The sequence below is a fragment of the Trachurus japonicus genome, chromosome 5, assembly GCF_045865225.1.
Source record: "Trachurus japonicus isolate A0001 chromosome 5, Traja_1.0".
Classification (NCBI taxonomy): Eukaryota; Metazoa; Chordata; class Actinopteri; order Carangiformes; family Carangidae; genus Trachurus; species Trachurus japonicus.
The window spans coordinates 30,737,230-30,757,565 of record NC_140911.1 but is presented as its reverse complement, the minus strand read 5'-3'; the positions used below and the strand labels follow the sequence as shown (position 1 = coordinate 30,757,565).

The window sequence follows — 20,336 nt, the reverse complement described above, 5'->3', positions numbered from 1 at the left end:
CTAAAACTATAGGGATTACTGTATGGCAATTGGCGAATTTGCCAAAATATTGAAATATGTCATGTAACATGTCACAATTGTGGTGGAAATGTAAAATAAAGGTTTAAAAAAACACAACACTCACCATTGGAGTTATAACCTCTGCACTGGCGGATGGGGTTGCCGTACTTCACATCCTGTCGACGGCTCCGTCTAGAGGGGTCAGATCAACACACGAAAATAAAAAGCTTAACTTCAACATATTTCAAGACTGTGCTGAAGCCACGAACATGAGAGACAATCTCCCAAACCAAACACTATAGCCCATGTGCGCCTGTCTGCACTATCTTGATCCTCACCTCTTCTGTGAGGCTGAGTATCTGGAGCAGGATTTTCCGTCCCAGGCGCAGTACGGGTCTCTGGCCAGGCAGCAGTCAGCACAGGCCTCTCCGTACACATCGCAGCGATGGAGGGCCAGGTGGGTCACGCCCAGAACTGAGCCAACGTACAGTTGTTGCTATAATAAAACACATAATAAGAATAGTATAGAATTAGAAATCTGTTGAAAAATGAAAAAATTGAGCTACACAGTATTGTATATAAAGTGAGAGTTTTAGTTTTGACACAATTCACTGATGAGTTTCAGATGATTTATTGATCTTTGTCTGTTTCCAGGTAACTTACCCGTTTGGATGAAATCTTCATGGTGGTAATCGGTGTGGGAACCTGCAGTGACACAGTTAAAAACTTTAAATAAGCAGCCAATGAACATTAAAAATAATAAGAACTGTCTCAGAAGGGGGGGGGCATAAGTAGAGTAAATGTGGGTGACTGACCTTAAAGACCTCCACCTCCTCTAAGACCAGCTCCTCTGTCTGCAAGTCATCTCTGGGCAGGACAATCACTTTCTGGACCGACCCCCGATCTGTAAAATACAAGACAGAAGTGTATTAAACTTCTCATCACTTATCTTAATATTCACAATAATTACATTTTAGAGGGAGAATAACTTTGAGGAATATATCTATCTCTATTCTATTTTATTCCTTTTATATAAATGTTCACGTTGATGCTTTGTGTGTAAAACTATCCCAACGACTGCATTTTCTCAGAAGACTGAGACTGTACGAAGTAAGCATCATCATGACTTTGACATTGTATAATGCTGTACTGCGCAGTCTGATCAGGTACGGGATGGCTGCTTGGTTTGGACCCCTGACAGTCCAGTCCAAATCTAAACTGGAAAAGCAGGTAAAGGCAGCGATGAAGGTGATAGGTAAGGATAGTTACCCGTCCCTACATTCCATATTTGAAAAAACAGTAGTCAATCAGGCTCACAGGATTTTAAAAGATCCATCTCAGATCCTTTATCTGGAACATGTAACGCTGCCTTCAGGGCGACGTTACAGAGCGAGCAGATATAGAACTAATCACTATAAGCTCTCATTTCCTCCCTTCATCCATTGCTCTGCTTAACAAACCTGCTAAACACTAGCAGTCACCTGAGGTCCAAGTGTCCCTTCTTACTTTTCTTTTTTATACCTTATTCTACTTGCTATCCAGTTCTGGATCATATGTGTTTTATATTAGGTATTTGGTTATTATCTGTGTATTGTAAAATTATGTTTAAGGGTTATGTTGTTTTATTATCATCATTTTATTTTATATATAATTTCTTTTTTAATATATACATATTCTATTCCTTCGGCACCTTTAAATTGATGCTGATGGTGGAGTCCACACATGAAATGGTGCAATTAAGACCCAGAGACTGTGGCAATACTGAGGCAAGATGCAATATATAAGAAAAGTGCAATAATTATTTATTACTTTGTATGAACCGTGAACTTAGTTGTACTGTCTGTAAGTGATCTCTGCTGGTTGTGTGTGTGAGTATGTAAAATGGTGTAGTTTATTTTGATTTTGATTGATTGAAATCCTCAATTGTATATAATATATGCATATTTTTTGCATTAAAATATTTTAATTTATTTTATTTTATTTGATCTTACTTTATTTAAATGTTTATTTTATTGCTACCTTTTACTATTTTTTGTACCTTTGTGTCTTCACCTGACACAACGTCTAGTTCCTTGTGCTGTAAACTGACCTTCACTGCTCTTGGCAACAAAAACATTTCTGATTCTGATTCTGAAATCTCACAATCTGACCCACTTCCTCAAACTGTGGCGTGTGAGCCATAATATGAACTTCAAACTCCACATAATAATGACTGTCAGACCACTGGACAGTCAGTCGGTCAAGACCACCGACCTGTTCCCAGGAAGAGCACCTCGTAGCTCCCATCAGCAGCCGTCACTTGGTCCACAGCGATGGTGGTGAACTCGTAGTCCACGTTGGTTCTGACCACCAGGGGGCGCTTGTGCACCGGGTATACAGGGTTGTACATGGTGGGGTGGTTTCTCATGAAGTTGATCACCTCATCTGGGTAATCCTTTGTGGATTTCATGTTGGGGGTGAAAGTGCCTCCGGGACACTGTTGGCAATAAAGAAGTGTAACTGTCAAAACCTGCAATTTACAAATGCACCTTTTGCAGTAAATTCATGTAAAAAATGATGACAGAGGATTTTCTTTATGCCTCATCATCTTTTTATTTTTTATTCTTTATTGTTTATAACTCACAGTGCCAGGCCGTGGGTAAGGAATCTTCCCGGTGTATGCCACCCACTGGTAGTTGGGTCCTTCCTTGTGGGCAAAAGGCCCATTGAAGACCATGCGGATGTCGGCCATGGAGTAAACGCACACTGCCGAGCCTTTAAACACGGCTCTGGAGGAGAGGAGGGCGGGAGAGAAAAGATTTGAGAGACTGAGAGACAGCGGCAGATTAACTCACTCCCTGAGATAATTACTGTGGGTGCTCTCTGCGGCTGGAAGAATCTACTTCCTTCCCACGTACTCAGCCGGCCTCTTACAGGAACGCGCTGAAACATTATGACGCACAAACACACACACACACACTCTCAAACCAACTCAACTCGAGTCAAGCTGTCTGATACACTGACATACAAACACCCACGTTCCGCAGAGAGCCGTCGGAGCTCAGGCTCTCGCTGCCGTGTGGTGGGTGTACTATGTTTGTAATTCCTGTCACGGCCCCTCTATCATTAGCACTACATGTTTTTATCAGCTGGGTTTAAAATGTGCGTGATGCCAGGACAAGATGGAAACAATAACAGTATTTGTTTCTCAAATACATTAATCAAGACGTGTTTATTATGACTCGGCGCGCGGCTCTCCTCGCTCGTGTGCAGTCGGATTCTCATTTTCCACGTCTGCTTGTTTGCAGTGAATTTTAATGCTATGTGTTGAATGACAACTTACTATCAAACCTGACCTATGAGCAACTATAGGCTCAGTCAGTCTCTCAGAGGAGCTAGACTCCCTCTGGGCCTCCACATTCACTTTCTGTCTTGTCTTTGTAGCCTGAATCTGACAGGGCCATGTGCAACACAGCATTTCAATATCAGAGAGAGCCGACACCTTCAGGCTGAGGGGAAAGAAGAAGACGAAGAAGGAGAAAAAAACTGCAGGAAAGAGGAAACCAAATTACACCTTCCCTCCAAAACTGCATGAAAGTTTAGAGAGTTTGAAAAAGCTGTCAGTCACTCACCCTGAGACGCTGAAAACTCCATAGATGACAGGATTCTTGGTGTCTTGAGTGGGCTGGATATACACGTCCCCTAGAAGATGACACAAGAATCTATTGTCACGCTAATAAAACGAGAAAGCAGCGATGGAAGGAGTACTCAGATCCTTTATCATCAGATACTTGAATACAAATACAGATAAAACCATCCTGAAATAATAAAAAAAGAGAAAACCTGGCATTCAAAATTTAGCTCTATAAGTATTATCCCCAAAATGTCTGAAAATGTTATCACACAGTTCAACATTTTATTATTGCATTTAGAAACAGTTCCATTGTTTAGTACAGTGGTCCCCTGCAGAGGGTCACTGCAGAAATCTGACATTCATGTGGCATGAGAGATGAAAAGTTCATATATTTTCTACTTTTCTTTCCACTTTGGAAATAATAGACAATTCTACGTGTTTGGCTTATAAGCAGTTATTTAAATGAAACCACATAAGATGAGGAATAATGCATAGACACCCAGTAGGGGTTCAAAGACAAGCAGATTGAAGCCACTGGTTTAATTCTTATCGACACTTAAACAAGCCTGTCCTGTGTGTTTGCATGTGAACTCTTAGTAATCTGCATCTCTCTGGCTACATCACTGTACTTGAGTGAATATATTAAATATAATAAAAACATTTTCATCCAGAAGAACAATAACAATCACATGACTGAGTAGTGGTCAGAGAAAGGCTGAAAAGTAAATATTAATGTCTCCGTCTTATATCGAATCGTCCAAAGACTTAATATCAGTTCCCAGATTCCACCTGGTTCCAGCCTGCAGTAACTGTAACTGTGACACACAGAGATGTTATTATGCTTCCTGAGATCCTGAACCCAAACTCTTCCGAAGCTGAAACTAGCCCGTCTCAGCAGGGAATATAAGTGAAATAGAGATCTCTGGTGAAACATGGCTTTAATAGGAGCCATATGCATCCAATGACTGCAGGGGTTGAGGCAGTTGTGAACCCTGAATATCCTCTGATGGCTTAATGAGAGAAAAGTGCGAGGAAAAACAATGAGGAAGAAAACTGGAATAAATTCAGAGTAGACAGGTTGAGTAGAATAACACCTCAACCTCAGCCCAACACATAGGACCATTTATATCTTTGCATCAAGGGGAATCGGGTGAAAGGAGCTCACATCGCTTTCAAACGGCCTCCAACACTTAGGACAACAATTACCCATAGTCTAAGGCCTTTGGAAAAATACCAATTACAATGAACAGGCATGGAATCCTATCCTCTTCTCTATAACCTCAGGCCTTTTTCATGGTTACCTGTCAAGCTATTTATCTGAATGCAGAGCCGCCCTCTCCTGTTCATCTCTCACACATCACCTGAATGGACTTGAGAAGCTGCATGTGAAAGAACAAAATGCTAAGCCACAGTTATGCCTTTGGAACCGAGGGGTGAAGCGTTGATCCCTGTGCCCTCGGTGTTATCACGAAAAATAAACAGGGAGGAGGCTTCAACTGACAACAGCATCGTCTCTTGACTCTGCAGAGCTGCAGAATCCACAAACTCCCCTTTTGATCAGAGGTTTTTAAAAAAATCTCTCCAGAAGAAAAGAAATCGAGCTACACGCCAAGGTACAAACCTGACAGGTAATGGCTGCGCACTAAAGCGAAAAATTAACTTTTGGCAAACAAAGTAGAAATTCATAACCCATCTGACGCCAGTTTGACAGAGCTCCTGGCTACAGAGAGAGCGCAGCAAGAGAGAGAAAAAGAAAGAAATAAATCAGGCGAGAACTGGAACAAGTTGCGTCACGACAACTTTTGTCTCTGATGTTTCAGATCAGACTGAGTCTATGAAGCTCGGGCTGCGTCACATTAGCAAAGAAACCTCTCTGAACACAAAGACACACATAGGTAAGGAGCTGTGGAAGGCAAAAACAAATGAGAGGCGGAGTGATGTGAATAATCAGTGGAAGGGAGGAAAGGCCTGTCAAACCCTCAAAGAGATGTTCTCCTAAAAGATGTTGTTGAAATGTCCACTTGGAATAATTACAGAGGAAAAAACAAAACAAAGCAAAAGTCAACAACAAACTTCTTCATAAAGAATGAAAGGCTTTTGGGAATTGTGGGCTACGATGACATAAAAAATAACTCAATGAAAAAACAACGTTTCGCTGCGTAATTACATTTCAGAAAAGGCAATAAAACTTTATTGCCCACACATTCGCTCTCGTCTTTGTCTGGCAGACATTTTTATCTCCCTTGCGTCTGTGTGTCTCTCTCCCCTCGGTCTTTACAATCGTCCCGTCCCCGGGTAAAACGCTGAATGCTTTTTCCTCTGTTAGCCTCGGCTCAGCTTCACCATCTGAATGTACTCTGCTGTCTCCCACGGGTCCTCATACAACCACTCTGATGCCTGCGCTCGGTGGCTCCGTGGGGACCGGCAGGGGCTGGAGACAGAAGACATTTCTAGCAGACTAGTCTGTGGTTGTGGGGAGGTTGACCGCAGCGCTGTGGGATGTCGCATCGCGCCTCAGGACTCACACTGACCCCACCGCGAGTGCTCATCCGCGCTGAGACAACAGATGACCCGCCGCGCTGTGTGCACTAAAAGTGCAGCAGCGCCGAGCGCTCCTCTCTCACGGATACTGAGTGCTCTTAATGCAAAACATACATTTGCAACTTGCAAAGCCTCTTCGTAGTAGAGATGGGGATGTTGTCATACATTCATAACTGTTTGAGGTATAATTACTGGATGAATTATTTAATGCAATTACAATAAAATGGACAGAATCTGAATGAAAACATATTGCGACTAAGAGACAAAAGGAAACATGTGCATATGGCTGAAGATATGATATAATAAAAGCATTTGTTCCGTCTGCCTTTGTCTGCATTAGTGCTTTCAGTGTGGAGTCCTCCCCCAGCGACAAGTACATACTGCAGTTCAGTTGTAGCTCAAATCCTTTTTTTCCCCATTATGTGACAGTTTTGTGTCAACTGTCACTTAAAGGGATAGTTCGACATTTTGGCAAATTGGCCGCCCATTGCCATAATCGCGAGACAGAGTTTTTTTTGAGGTAAATACAGAGACTGCTTGCTGAAAAACTGTCCCTGATGGAAACGCACATCTGAGGTTTTGCATGAATTTACCTCTGAAACGGGTCTGTCTCGCAACATTCCATTATTGTCTCATAGCGTGCTGAATGTGCAGGTCACAACTTGTCCACAAGAGCATTTTGGAGTTTTTGGATTGTGTATTTGATGAGTTTGATGAGGGAAACCAAGAAATCCCATTAGCCTCTGTAGCGTAGCTCTGAGCAGCTTGCGGCTCTGCTCCGCCGTTCTAAAAATAGCTTGCACTGACAGATAGCACTACTGCTATGACTATAGGGATTATGGCAATGGGCCAATTTGCCAAAATGTTGAACTATCCCTTGAAATGTGTGTGAATGTGTGAGTTTTTATAATATAGTGAGAGCGCTTTTTTTCTCAAATTCAGCAGAAACCAGGTGAAAAGCAGTCAAAGATCTGCTGCTCATACCAACAGTCACTATAATTTCAAGGATACTACAAATCCCTCCTTAATCCTGTCAGTCATTTGAATGACGGACAGGCTGGGAAGATCCACAGGAGGTCACACTGATCCCAACTGCTCATTACTATGATTACTCTGTATACGTGTGTGCGTGTGTGTGTGTGTGTTTGCATTTCTATCTCTTGCTTTGAAAAAAGGTGCAAATTCTCTGTAAAACAAGTTGATGGTGCTTGAAAGCGGAAGGATCACAGTCGTACAGTAAGGACAGCACCTTTCTGCCGTGGTGCCTACTGTACAAGAACCATGTTAATGTTCAAAGGAATACACATGTCAAGATTAACATGTATGAGTCGGTGATACCTTAATCTAAAGCTGCAGCTGCACTGGGATCCTTCCCAGTATTTCTGTACATAAGCAGCAGAGATGTGCTCAGTGCTGGTTTGCTGGGCGTGTGCGCCCCTACAACAGTAAGCTGTTGGCCTGCACATGGCAGCAAAATCAAATATGGATTAACATCATGGTGAAAGTATGCAAAGCAAATGTGAAGAGAACTCTGCAAATGAAAAAGTTGTTGATACAGAATCTGTCAACAAGACGTCCATCTGGAGATCCTTGTTTTACACTGTTGGTCATGTAAGAATTCTCACTTCCCCTCTGCCAAGTTTTTTGTCAGGGCACAGACGTATTCATTATGTACATAATACTAACTCAGAGCAGATGTGTTAGAGGTTCCCTGACTTGTGGATATCAATCACATTAAGTGATTGCAATTTGTCTTCTGTAGAAAAAGTTTTAAAATGTTTCAACTTTAACATAATCAATGATGGTTGGAGTGTAAATAGACAAAAAGGTGGACGGTCACGATGAGGGGATGGGCTGCGTGATGTCTGGAGATGAAAACGAGCATCAGAGATCCTCTGATTGGGTTTGTAAAAAGATGGAAACAATAAATCAAACTCACTCAGTTCATCAAAGTGTGTCTCAATGCCGTCAGCTCCGGGCACAGAGCAGATGAGCCGAGCCTTCAGGAACGTGCTCCACTTGTTGACCAGACAGCAGTGGCCGCCGTCGTCATTCTGTAAGGCAGAGGTTCACAGTAGTCATCCATCCGCCCCGGCAGGAGAAGTCCATCCAGCGTCTTACTAACAGCTGTGTAAAACAAGCGTCCAGACTGGCCTGCACTGGGCCTGTTGTTATTGGACCTCTATGAGTAGAGATCAGCTCTGTGTTTCAGCTTGGCCCATCTGCGCGAGAGGTCAGCCAACATCTACTACTGAGGTAGAGACTCAAGCCTTGGGAAATGATTCATGGGCTGGAACTGGACTGACGTTACACAGTCTAAAAGATTTGCATGGGTGGAAGAAATCCATTCTGGGTCTATCTTTATCTACTGTAACATAGAGTAGCATTATATAGAAGTATTCTGGTTTTTCAAATCTATTGTGGTCTTTGGTAGTAGGATTGCATGTTTTCCCTTCCAGACTCTGAGATGTTTTGTTTTGCTCTTAATAGCCATGCTAGCGGCGTGGCTTTAGGGATGGCAGTGTCAGCTGGTTGGTTCACTGGAGCTCGGTCCAGACTGTCTAAACATTTTAGGATTAACGTGCAATTTTGCTCAGATATTTATGGCCTGTGAGGACGAAGCCTGAACTTTCATCATCAGGCTGAATTTTGTCATAATCAGGACTACCTTACACATTTGACATGTGTGATCAAGCTTTAGCAGGTCAAAAGTTTCCCTTATTCAGTTCTATTCATTTGAGTTGGTGCCAGATTTTGCACACATGTTCATCCTTCTTTTTTTTTTGTCAAATTATCCCTAACAACTTTAAGATGGATTGTTGTCAAACTCTGTACAGATATTCATGATCATGGTTTAAACATCATTCAAATCTTTGTATTTAAAGGGATAGTTCAACATTTTGACAAATTGGCCCATTGCCTTAATTCTTATAGTTTTAGTAGTAGGTTCGTTACCTTTAATTGTCGGTGCAAGGTATCTTTAGAACAGCAGAGCAGAGTCGCGAGCTGCTCAGAGCTACGCTACAGAGGCAAATGGGATTTCTTGGTTTCCTTCATCAAACTCATCAAATACACAATCCAACAACTCCAAAACGCTCTGGTGGACAAGTTGTGACCTGCACATTCACCACACTATGAGATAATAACAGAACGTTACGAGACAGAGAGTTGTTTTCAAGATAAATTCATGCAAAACCACTGATAAACAATTCCGTCGGGGGCAGTTTTTAAGCAAGTAGTCTCTGCATTTGCCTCGAAAACAACTCTGTCTCGTAATGTTCCATTATTATCTCACAACTTGGTGAATGTGCAGGTCACAACTTGTGCATGAGAGCGTTTTGGAGTTGTTGGATTGTGTATTTGATGAGGAAAAGAGGAGACCACACACTCAAGCTCCCTTTACGTGCTTTTATTTAGCACATCCAACAATATCAGTAGTAACGTTTCAAGCGTGCTGCTCTCCTTTTTCTTTATGTACATTAATTTTTCATTTTTGAGGCCAGCACCTTTTTATTGGATGTGCGCGACTTTTCTACTTCATGAGTTTGATGAGGGGAAACCAAGAAATCCCATGACCCTCTGTAGCGTAGCTCTGAGCAGCTCGTGGCTCTGCTCCGCCGTTCTAAAAACAGCTTGCACCAACAGTTAAAGGTAACGAACCAACTCCTACAACTATAGGGATTATGGCAATGGCCCAATTTGCCAAAAATGTTGAACTATCCCTTTAAAGCAAGTTTGTACATGTTAGCATAGTACTAACAGGCTCAGCTCACTAGCACTGGCCATTATATGCATGTTGGCATGCTGGTGTAAGCATTTAACTCAAAGCACAGCTGTGCCTAAATACAGCCTCAGAGAGCTACTAGCATGACTGAAGCCTCTTAACTTTGTTTAATAGCATATATTTCTTGTAAATGACATACTTCAGGGACACATCTTGCAAACACAGGAGCGTCTTGAGAGACAGTTTTCTGAAGTCCATGTAGAGACGATTTCAAAGTTTTAGACACAGTGTCATTATTTGGCTGTCTTCGGTGAAAAACAGCACTCCGGGCCACAGTAATACATCACCGCTCAGGCTTTGTATGGATGTCAGTGCATGTATACAGACGTGGACTAAAGTAAACTGTGCCGCTCAAACATTTCATCCAGAGGAACAAAAATAACAGAATGCTTCCCAAAGCTAGCTGTTGAGGCAAACAGCAAAGATTTTTTTTTGTTTGCTAACTGGTAGTTGGTGTGTGTCTTTTTCCTTCTTAGCAATTACTGGTGATCATGGGGGACTTTCTCTCTGCTTGTATGAGAGATGAAGAAACAGGCGGTACCGACCATTATGGAGAGATATAAACCTTTCACAGCGGGATGATCAACATGAGGTTTGCTGACTGGTTGCGATAACTCACCAGGCAGATCCGCCCTATCCTGGACTGGGTCATGGGACTCTGGCCCATCTCGGAGGCTTTCTCGCGGAAGAAAAAGTAGAGCTTGTCATCATTCTTCTCAGCACTGTCTGGGATGAGGTGTGCATGGACGAATGTGGGATCTGAAGAAAGGAGAGAAAGATGGAGAGAGCATTTAGCCATACAGCACATGTGGCTTTGCACAAGGGCTGCATCCAAATGTCCAGACTTCACCACACTAAGGACATCCGTGAGTGCTGAGAGCTCTTTCAGATCTACGATTCATCAAGTCTGTAAGGGGCCTCCAGCAGACTTCTACTGCATCTGCTTGGAGCACAGGTTCCAGTTAAAATATTAACTACAATTTATAGCAATATAGATCTGACTGTGCTGAAGGAAGGAATAATATCCATTCCCATCCAGGAAAAAAACATTAAAAGTTAAAGAAATATAATAATATGAGAGTTAATGGCCTGTGCATATTGACCTTCATCCTTTTTTATTCTTTACTTAAAAGATTCCCACTTCTACCTGTCGATAGCCTACTGGCTGTGAAGATCTGAGGTTCAGACGTGTGGCTTTAGCAGTCTGGAATAAGAAAATCAAATGGATATCTTCCAAACTCTGTTTAGTTTGATCTCTTTCCTTTGTGTCTCTGGACAGAGGACTTTGTTGAGCTGCACTGGAGGAATATTAACAAAAGGTACTTAATCTTTAGCTAATCTTTATGTATTTCTTTAGATAAAATGAGGATTTAAGTAAGGGATCTCTTTGTGGTCAGTATGAACATCAGGGATGTCCTTTAACTCCCCTTGATCAAATAGATCCTGAATAAAAAAACTCTGAGATGAGTTCCATACTGTAGCTGTGGGAAGTCACACTGATGGAAACATCGATACCTTTGCCTCTTGGGGGATTAATGATCTCACAAAACCTGCCATGTGACGACTGTGACACAGTGATGACTCAAGTCTGCCCGTCTGGAGGATTAAGATTTGTATTCAGCTGCAGACGTTTTATACAAACTGTGACAAAGAGGCTGGTAGCCTGGAGCCTAGGACTGAACTCTGATTGTCCACTGTGAATGAACAGTCCCTTTAAGTTCTTCCTAGTGACAACGTTCGATACGACATCACACTGAGCTCTCACTGGCTGACTTACTGGGTCACCGCCGGACACGCCACACAGCGGTGCCCCTCCCCACTGCCACCAATCAGGGTCCCAAATGGGGACAAACCAAAATGGGAAGAAGGAGGAGGAGGACTGAGAGGGAGGCTAACCAGGAGCCGTGTCATGGGGGGAGGGGGAGATATCCGAGAGATTCCACATGGCTGATTAGCAGGACTCAGGTGTCCCGATTCTGTGTACCACTACCAGGGGACTGTTGTCAGGACAACAGGGTCAGAGGAAAAATCTGGGAGCCAGCAACACCGGGGAGGTGGGGGCGAGTGTGAGTGTGGGGGGTGATTGATTTGGCAACATCAACCGAAAGCTCCTGACGAGCATTTATAGTGCTGTGACAATCATGGTTCATTGGAGAGCAGCGGCTACTCTGAGTCATTATTGACATTCAGTAATTTCCCCCTGCTACTAAACTACTGACCTTGCTTTCAGACTCTGCGGGCATGCAATCAGCAATTAGCGCAGTGCATTTTATGCTTTCAGTCAAATGATCAGTGGGTCATGCGGAGCAGACTGGAAAGATCAACAATCTCATTCCTAGAAGACACCGAGGAGCGATACGGCAGGGGTGCAGATCCGATGTCAGGATTGGGGGGGGGGACACAATTTTTTTTTCTTTTTGCCTGTATGCAACTCATACCATGCCACCATAAATCACAACTTTCATTCAAAAGGTACTGCACAGGGAATCATTTATTATGCTCATCTTTCTTGTTTATTTGTCCTAAACAGCCAACAGCGCGTATCACTGCTTATTAAAGGAGAATTCCGGTCGTTTTCTGAGTAACACTCTACAGCTCTAGGTCCCCGAGTGCGACCACAGGAAAAAATCAGAGAAAAATATGTCCAGACCGGTCCTAGCTCTCCTCCTGCTAGCTGCGCTACACTGCAGTTAAACAGCAAAGTAATGGGGGCAGTTCTTCTAACCCCGACTTTGGCCTCTATTATGCTCAAAATGTGTAAATAATGTATTAAATGATTTTGGATGGGGATAAAAAGCATCAATATGAATATAACTACTATGATTTTTTCCCTCCAAAATCAAGTTTTCCTCGCATTTTTGTCTTTGTTGATGGAAACAGTCCCAAGCTCAACAGTCAACTAGTAAGGTCTACCCAGGAAGCTAGAGTAAACAGAGCTACGTGATAAAAACACACAGTTAACACTGCTCTCTCACATTAACTGAGTTATACACACTCTGGGTTGTGTGGTAAGGAGCTGGCACTCAATGTTTTTCAGAAATTGGGAGGGGGGGGGGCATTTCCCCGTGGTCCCCCCCGGGATCTGTACCCATGCGATACGGACGATCTGCTGGATAATGAGGAGGCTGCGATGTGTGTGCATGTTTCCTGAGACATCAAAGCAAACGATCGGATGGAGCTGAGGGATGAATTCGAAACGATCTGGACGGACATAAGTGAGTGACATGAAGGGGAAATAACGCCGGGTGGGGAACAAGCTTGCAAGTTGAGACATTACCATTTAACCATCTGGAGTTGTACTGATCGGTCCTCATGGCTGTCTGCTTCCCCAGCGTACGGAAGATAGCCGAGTCTGTTCCCATGAAATCGATGTAGACTCCTGCGTACAGCTCTCCATCTGTCAGTCACAAGGAGGGGGAAAAGGAATAAGTGTTGCGGAGGTGAAGTCATGACACATGAAAACCATTTTAGGTCAAATTACAGAGCACGTTGTCGACTGAAAGGTTTTTAAAACGTTGCATCATCCCCTCTTGGTTTCATCAAAATCAGCCTGATGGCACGAACGGTGGCTGCGGCCGCTCAGAGTTTTAACTCTGCGTGGTGACAGGACAGATATACATCATACGTCAAACCCCCATCAGGTACGGCTCAGTGGTGTCAGCAATCGCACATATGGGTTAAAAACAGTGACCTCATAATTACACTGTAATCACACTCATTAGGTCAATCAATGTAATTTGAAAGGACAGCTGGAACCTCATGTCAGCTGGATCATGGTTTATAGGGCAGCCCCTCAGCATCACCATCAGGACTGTCAGTATTATGAGATTTATTATTCAGATTTTTTTTTGTTGATGGTGTTTCACTGATTGAGAAACAACATTTCGAAATCTTTCATCTATCATTACTTGACTAATTTTTACCATTAAGGCGAAATAAATAAGAAAGAAATCTATTCTACTAGCCGATGCATTTCTTCGCCAGGTGTATCTGGTTAGATCTGGAACAAAATGTCATCCTCTTGTGCATGTACATGCACAACGAAAACGACAATAAAAATCCTTGAATCCTTGACAACACAGTCGGACGCCAAGATATCACAGCTAACATCTGCACCGACAGAAACTTCCTGATCTCCACTTTCCATGCATGAGAAAAAAGGTGAAACTTAAGATTTCCTGCCGTCTACAAAAGTGACATTTTGAGGAGGTAAGTGGGTGCAATAGCCATGTGAAAAAAAACACACACTCACACACATACACACACAACTCCTAACACCTAAACCAGGGAAATTCCAGTTTCCTCTGTTGTGTCAGTGTGGTATGTCTCTGCTCTGCCAGCTGTGTAAGAAAAACCTGTAGCAGATTTTCTTGGCATTGCACTTTTGCTCAGGTCAGCTGGAACTGAGCTGCCATGAGAGAGAGAGAGAGAGAGAGGGGCTCTGTCCCTCACACACACACACACACACACACACACACACACACACACACACACACACACACACACACAGGCGCACACACTCACAAGCACACATGCAGGGCAGAAGGTCACTGATCACCAGCCCTGTGTTGACCACCTGTAAGCTGCTGACAACAAAAGACCACCCACTGCACACATCAGTCTGACCGAATAAGAAGAGGCAACATTACTGAAATGCCAGAGCTTCCCTGGCTACAGCTGATTTCCTCTATTTTATATTTTGAGTGTTGGCAAGACAAAACAAAACAATAATAACAAGAAAACACTACACAGAAGAAGTTATTACCTGCTGCCCTAGTGCACAATATGAGTGCTGCATTCAAAACCATCAATCATAATGAGAGGAGTTTACTGTATTACTTTGGGACAGTACTGATGAGCTTCCCTTTAAAAAGACACTGTCAAAAACGGAAAGAATATATTTAAATTCAATAATGTGGATCCTTCTGAGGCAGCACAGACACTAAACTGATTACAGCCAAAGACATGTTGCGTAACGTCTTAGTTTCCCACAGATAACTATTTAAAGTTGTCTCAACACGTTGTAGGAAGGAGAAACTTCGACTTACTGATCAAAGCTGAGACGCTGTTGAGTTTGGGGTCATAAGGACATTTTCCCTTCCCAGAATCCACTTTACCGGGTTCAAGTCGGAAAATGTATTCCTGTAATGGAAAAGAAGCAGGGAAAATATTATTAATAACTCCTGTGTTTTCTCCCCCTCTCATCTGGTAACAGATTTATTGTGTTGAAGGAATTTTGTTTTTGTGTGTGTTATTCTTTCAACGCAAGGCACTTGTAGGTGTTTTAACAAGCATTTTTTAAAAAAAAACGGCAGCAGCAGAAGCATCAAACTAATGATGTGATCAGTTGGGAGACAAAATAACAGTGACGAGGTGTGAGCACCGGCACTGAACAACAGGCTCTCACAGCGCTGCTGGATCTGCTGAGGGGAACAAAAAGCACACAAAGCCAGTTATCGGGGGAGATGGAGAGGTGGAGGAAAATGCTGAGAGCAATCCAAAACTCATCCACCATGCTTCTGATATTAGTGGCTGGGACCAGAATTCATTATCCCGCTGCGCAAGAGGACATCTTGAACATCTGTGTCAACACTGGGTAGTGGGTACTGTATTTGTGTCTGCAGCGAGTTTTAGTCAGGTACTTCAAAAAGCAGGCTGCCGATGCCTGACAGGTAGGAAATATGAAAGAGGAAGCAGAGTGATGTCAAAGCTGTGTTTTTTTAAACAGGAGATTTACAGTGAATCTCAAAATATGTGTAGTGATGCAAATGTCAAAATATGAAATGTCACGAATACTGATTGACAGTATGTGGGAATATATTTTTTTTGTCGTTTAACAACATGTGTGTCTTCATATGACCAGGGCCGTTGCTAGGAATTCTGGGCCCCCTGAAAGAATACTAAAGTGGGCCCCTCTCCCCTGACTTTTTCCACTTTTTTTCTTAGACTACGTACAGTATGTATTATCATTTTTTATTTACTTTGTTTTGATGCTAATGCAGCATTACTATGAGTATTATAGTCAGGGTCTCGTGCAGAATAATTCAGTCATACAAAGATTAGACTACTGGGGTTTTTTGTGGGCCCTACTAGGCGCTGGGCCCCTAGAATTATCATCATCTTTCTCAACTATACAACGGTCCTGCATATGACATCACTCTTTACAGCCATTAAAGGCTTTCACTGGCATGAGGAGAGCACATTCACAGAGCACTCTTGTGTCGAGTGCTACTGGAGGGAAGTATGTTCCACACGCAACAGAAACATTCGTAGTGAACATTTTGACAGTACAGCTGTTCGCAGGACTCCTTTGGAGCCACAAGAGAGAGATATGCAAACAAAACAACAACAACAACAAACAATAAGTAATCATCACTGCTCCAGCTTGAGACTGAAAGAGTACTCCAGGTGGGCACCAGACTTAAAAACCTTTACAAAGCTCCCTTCCGCCCACCTTCGCCTCCAAAGGCTCTGACGTTGTGCTGTAGTCTGCTGCCCGACTCGTTCTCCCTCCAGACTGTGGTGCCTGTAGGTAGTGGTACCCCTAAAAACAGAGACATGGCACAGCGCGCCATCGCGTTACCCACATTCCATTCTAGATCGATGTTATACTGTGAATTTAAATTTAAAAAAAAAATGAAGGTGCCTTTGAAATGAGAATGAACAAGAAATGAAAAATGGAAAAATAGGAGAAAAAAATAAAGAAGAAGGACCAGACACGACGAAGATGAAAAATCCTGAAAAAAAAGAAAAGAAAAAATGGAAGAAGAAAAGCATCAAACTGAAGGTCAAAGTGGAGTGAAGGGAGCCACAGAGCCTGGTGGGTGACATCCATCATTTAGTAGCCATGTTAGATTAAACTCAGTGTCATGCAAACACAGCTGCAAACTCCATGCATAAACCATGCAGCTCCAGGAAAGACAGGAGAAGAAAGGCAATGCAATGGCTAATAAAGAAAAGGATGGAATTAATTTTAAACAAATAAAGGAATATTGAAGAACACTGACATGGTTTCATTTCAAATACAGATGTTTTTTTTTTTTTAGAAACCTTCAACATTCCTGAGTGAGACACGCTCCTGAACTAAGTATTGTAGCTTTTCCAAAATGTGTGGGTTCTGAAACAGCATCAAAAAAGGCAGTGAACAGAAACTGTTTCCAGTAAAATGGTAAAAAAACTTTTAGAGTCAGCTAAGGAGTAAAAGAAATGTGTGAAGCCCTCTGTGTACCACGCGGAAGAATTTCTGAACAACTGGTTTCTGTTTACATCTACTCTTACTGAGGGAAAATCTTTACAGTGTGAAGCAACATAGCTTTTGGGCCTTGGGGGGAGAAGCTGAATGACAAGAGACGGACTGACCTTTACATTGAAATCTGAACCCTCCATTTGAACAGTGAGACTAAACAGGCCGACTGGTGAATGTAAGTGTGTGTGGACTGTAGCTGGTGCCGGCAGCTGCTGCAGCTCTGCGTGGCCGTCTCGCTGGACGGACGGACGGAGGGAGGGAGAGAGGGAGGGACGAAGGGAGGGCTGAGCTACAAGCCTGATGATGGATGAGAGACTCCATCAGTAATGATGGCCTTTCAGAGGCTCTAAGCCAGACAGAAAGACAGGCCACAGGCTCTGGAGTGTATAAACAGGTGAGGAAGGGAGGGAGGTCTACAAGGAGGGAGCATTTACTATAGATATACTGTCAACATGTTATTCCCAGCAGCATGAGGAGATTGTTGCTGCAGCAATCTAAGAGGCGGTTAGGCGCATCACTGACGGCAATTTTGCAATAATAATGGAGATCTAGGGAGGACGTGCCGTGAGCTTTTTTTTTCTTCTCTTCTTTGAATCCTCCAGACCGTGAAAACCGTGCAAATCGATGAAAACTAAGAGGCAGAAAATGATAGGAGAGGAGCTAGAGCCCGTGAAACCGAGGAGCAGGAGCAGAAGGAGGCTCTCTGATCCGAGACTGATTGACAGATATGGTTCTTTAAGAAGTGGAGAGTAAAAAGGTCACGGTGTCTCCATGGCTGCCTGGCTGGCTGTGTCTTTGGTTACCTGTGACCTGCGTCCTCGGTCCACGTAGGTGCAGATGGGGTTGTAGGCCCCTGTCCCACACACATACAGGTGGGTCCGGTTCCACGGCTCAATCAGACGGATGAAGTTTCCACATTCCCCCTGAGGGAGGGCAAAACAAAAAACCCAGCAGGATTAGAGATTTAGGTTAAAAAAAAAAAAGATACTAAACACGAAACTGCAATGGGAAAAAAATGGTTACATAACACATAATGCCCCACTGATGGTTAATAACCCCTCTGCCTGGCTAAAAACCATCACATCTATCATTTCCACTGTTGGCTGCCTTGTGTTTGGCAGCTCCGTTCTCTGGCTCAGTGTGTCGGCTTGGCCCGGGCTTCACTTCAGACCACACTGTCGGAGGGAAAATGTTTCCAAACACCATATAACTGTGTGGCAAAAACCAAGAAAAGCAGTGCATCTGAGCTGTCAAGTGCGTTTGAGGCTAAACCCAATTCAGTGTTCTGTCAGACCTGACAACTGAAAAACATTCTGGTTAGACCAAAAGAAACTGCGAGTGAAAATGTTGGTTTTTGTAGATTTTAAAATCCAATTAGGGTTTTTTTTTTGTGGAAGAAAAATACAAAGACGTTGACGATGTGAAAATCTCAACACTGATGGGGTTTGTGTAGAATTTTAATTATTCAAGTGGGCAGTTCATTTAAAGCAGACAGGACGCTTAATTCTCTCTCTTTTTTTTTTGGACCGTAGACAAAGAGGTGCTGCTGGTGAAAGCAGCACTGTGCTTTCGAGGTCTGCAGCTTTCTAATCTCTATTTGTCTAACCAGCTGTCCGCCTTCCTGGTCTCAATCCACCTAAATCAAAAAAAAAAACTCCAAACTCCAGAAATGTACGGGCTTATGATATCTGTTCAGATTTGTCCGTCATGTCGGCTGTTAGTGACAGCTGGCAAAAAAGAAAGGATGTACCAAGCATAAAAAAAGATTGTGTGCAGGATGGGGGGATTTTGGCAGATCTTAGCAACGCGACAGATGCACAAGTCAGAGGTTTCAGAGGATGTGTTTTTGTGCAAGTGTGTGTGTGTTTTTCGCATGTGGGCCTGCGTGTGTTATTTGGCGCACAGTTGTGCTCCCCCACAGAGAGCACAGTGGGGATGATTGCCTTTGACCTCCTGCCTGAACCGACATCCCCTCTGAATTGCTTTTGAATTGTCATCATCTGTCATTCCCTAAAGAGCTGGACCCGCACTGCCAACGTGTCTCACAGTGGCCAATTTTATTTCTTATTTTTAGTGATGAAATTTCAAACCTTACCTCTGTCTCTCTCTTTCTAACACACACACACACACATGAACGTACACGGGCCAATACGACGTAGCCAGAGGCGGTGAGAGGCGCGGGTCACCAAACACGCATAAATGAACATTCCAGTTGGATAAACAGCAGCCAGCGCTCTGGAAGCAGCAGGGGAGAGCAGGGTTATTAGCCCGAGCCTCATCACTCTGACGCTGCTCACCACTTCTGGCAGTGCTCACCCTTAACGTGGATGAGATGAGTGTGTACTGTATGTGTGTGTGTTTTCAGGGAGAAGAGAGGTGAGGAGGAGGAGGAGGAGGAGGAGGAGGAGGAGGAGGAGGAGGGTGGAGAGGGGGGGTCCAAATGTGTGAACAAAATCAAAAGAGAAGGATCTGGTTTTTTTTATATGAATTTCAATGATGAGTTTCCATCTCAGCTCTGGTGGGGGCCGCGCTCCGACGTCTGAATCGTATTAACACTTCAGACGGGGGCCTGTAGCTTCTGTCTGCAGCGGCTAATTCACTTCGTCTGCTCGTCGGGGACAACAAAGAGTAAAAATAATTACGGCGTACGGACAGATAACGAGATTAAATAACAAATAAATGAACACAAATGCCTGTGATGTGTGGAAAACGTGCGGGTTCTAGTGGAATACTGTGTGTTTTCAGCCCACGACGACGACGACGACGAGCGCTCGCTCAAGCTGCTGCTGCTGGAGCTTAATTGGCGGCAGCTGTACGCAATCAGCAATCAGGGAGGCAGAGCCAGTGAGTGAGAGCTGAGCTTCACAGCTTCACCGCTCATCACTCACTGGAAGGAGCTGCACCAACTTGGGGATTTGACACAAGGGTGTCGCAGCAGCAAATGATATTTAAATGTGCAGCATCGAACGGTGGAATATTTACTGTCACATTACAGGCATCTTGAATGGCTTGAATGAAAATATTCAACAGTTCAACGGCAATATATATATTTTTTTTTTACCAGGTCAGGGATCTTCATTGTTTGCCAGGCCAAGGACCTCCAGACTGACGGAGCGATGGAGCAGGGGCCCCCTACTATACAGTATATATTG

General features: G+C 43.4%; 1 protein-coding gene across 5 annotated transcripts in view; it reads right to left on the bottom strand.

Annotated features, from left to right (window-relative positions):
• The window catches only part of sema3fa (sema domain, immunoglobulin domain (Ig), short basic domain, secreted, (semaphorin) 3Fa), a 65,397-nt gene that overhangs the window by 3,865 nt on the left and 41,196 nt on the right, over positions 1–20,336 (bottom strand). For 2 of the 5 annotated variants that reach the window (XM_085777387.1, XM_085777389.1), the window contains exons 5-17: positions 17,988–18,107; positions 16,393–16,482; positions 14,987–15,080; positions 13,216–13,335; positions 10,558–10,697; positions 8,094–8,208; positions 3,612–3,681; positions 2,624–2,768; positions 2,254–2,476; positions 816–904; positions 664–705; positions 339–496; positions 125–192 (exon numbers count right to left, since the gene is read on the bottom strand). In XM_085777387.1, the coding sequence (XP_085633513.1) occupies positions 125–192; positions 339–496; positions 664–705; positions 816–904; positions 2,254–2,476; positions 2,624–2,768; positions 3,612–3,681; positions 8,094–8,208; positions 10,558–10,697; positions 13,216–13,335; positions 14,987–15,080; positions 16,393–16,482; positions 17,988–18,107 (1,474 nt within the window). Of the gene's footprint in view, positions 1–124; positions 209–338; positions 497–663; positions 706–815; positions 905–2,253; positions 2,477–2,623; positions 2,769–3,611; positions 3,682–8,093; positions 8,209–10,557; positions 10,698–13,215; positions 13,336–14,986; positions 15,081–16,392; positions 16,483–17,987; positions 18,108–20,336 lie in introns of all 5 variants that reach the window. The other 3 variants (XM_085777386.1, XM_085777388.1, XM_085777390.1) reach the window with 2 other exon arrangements.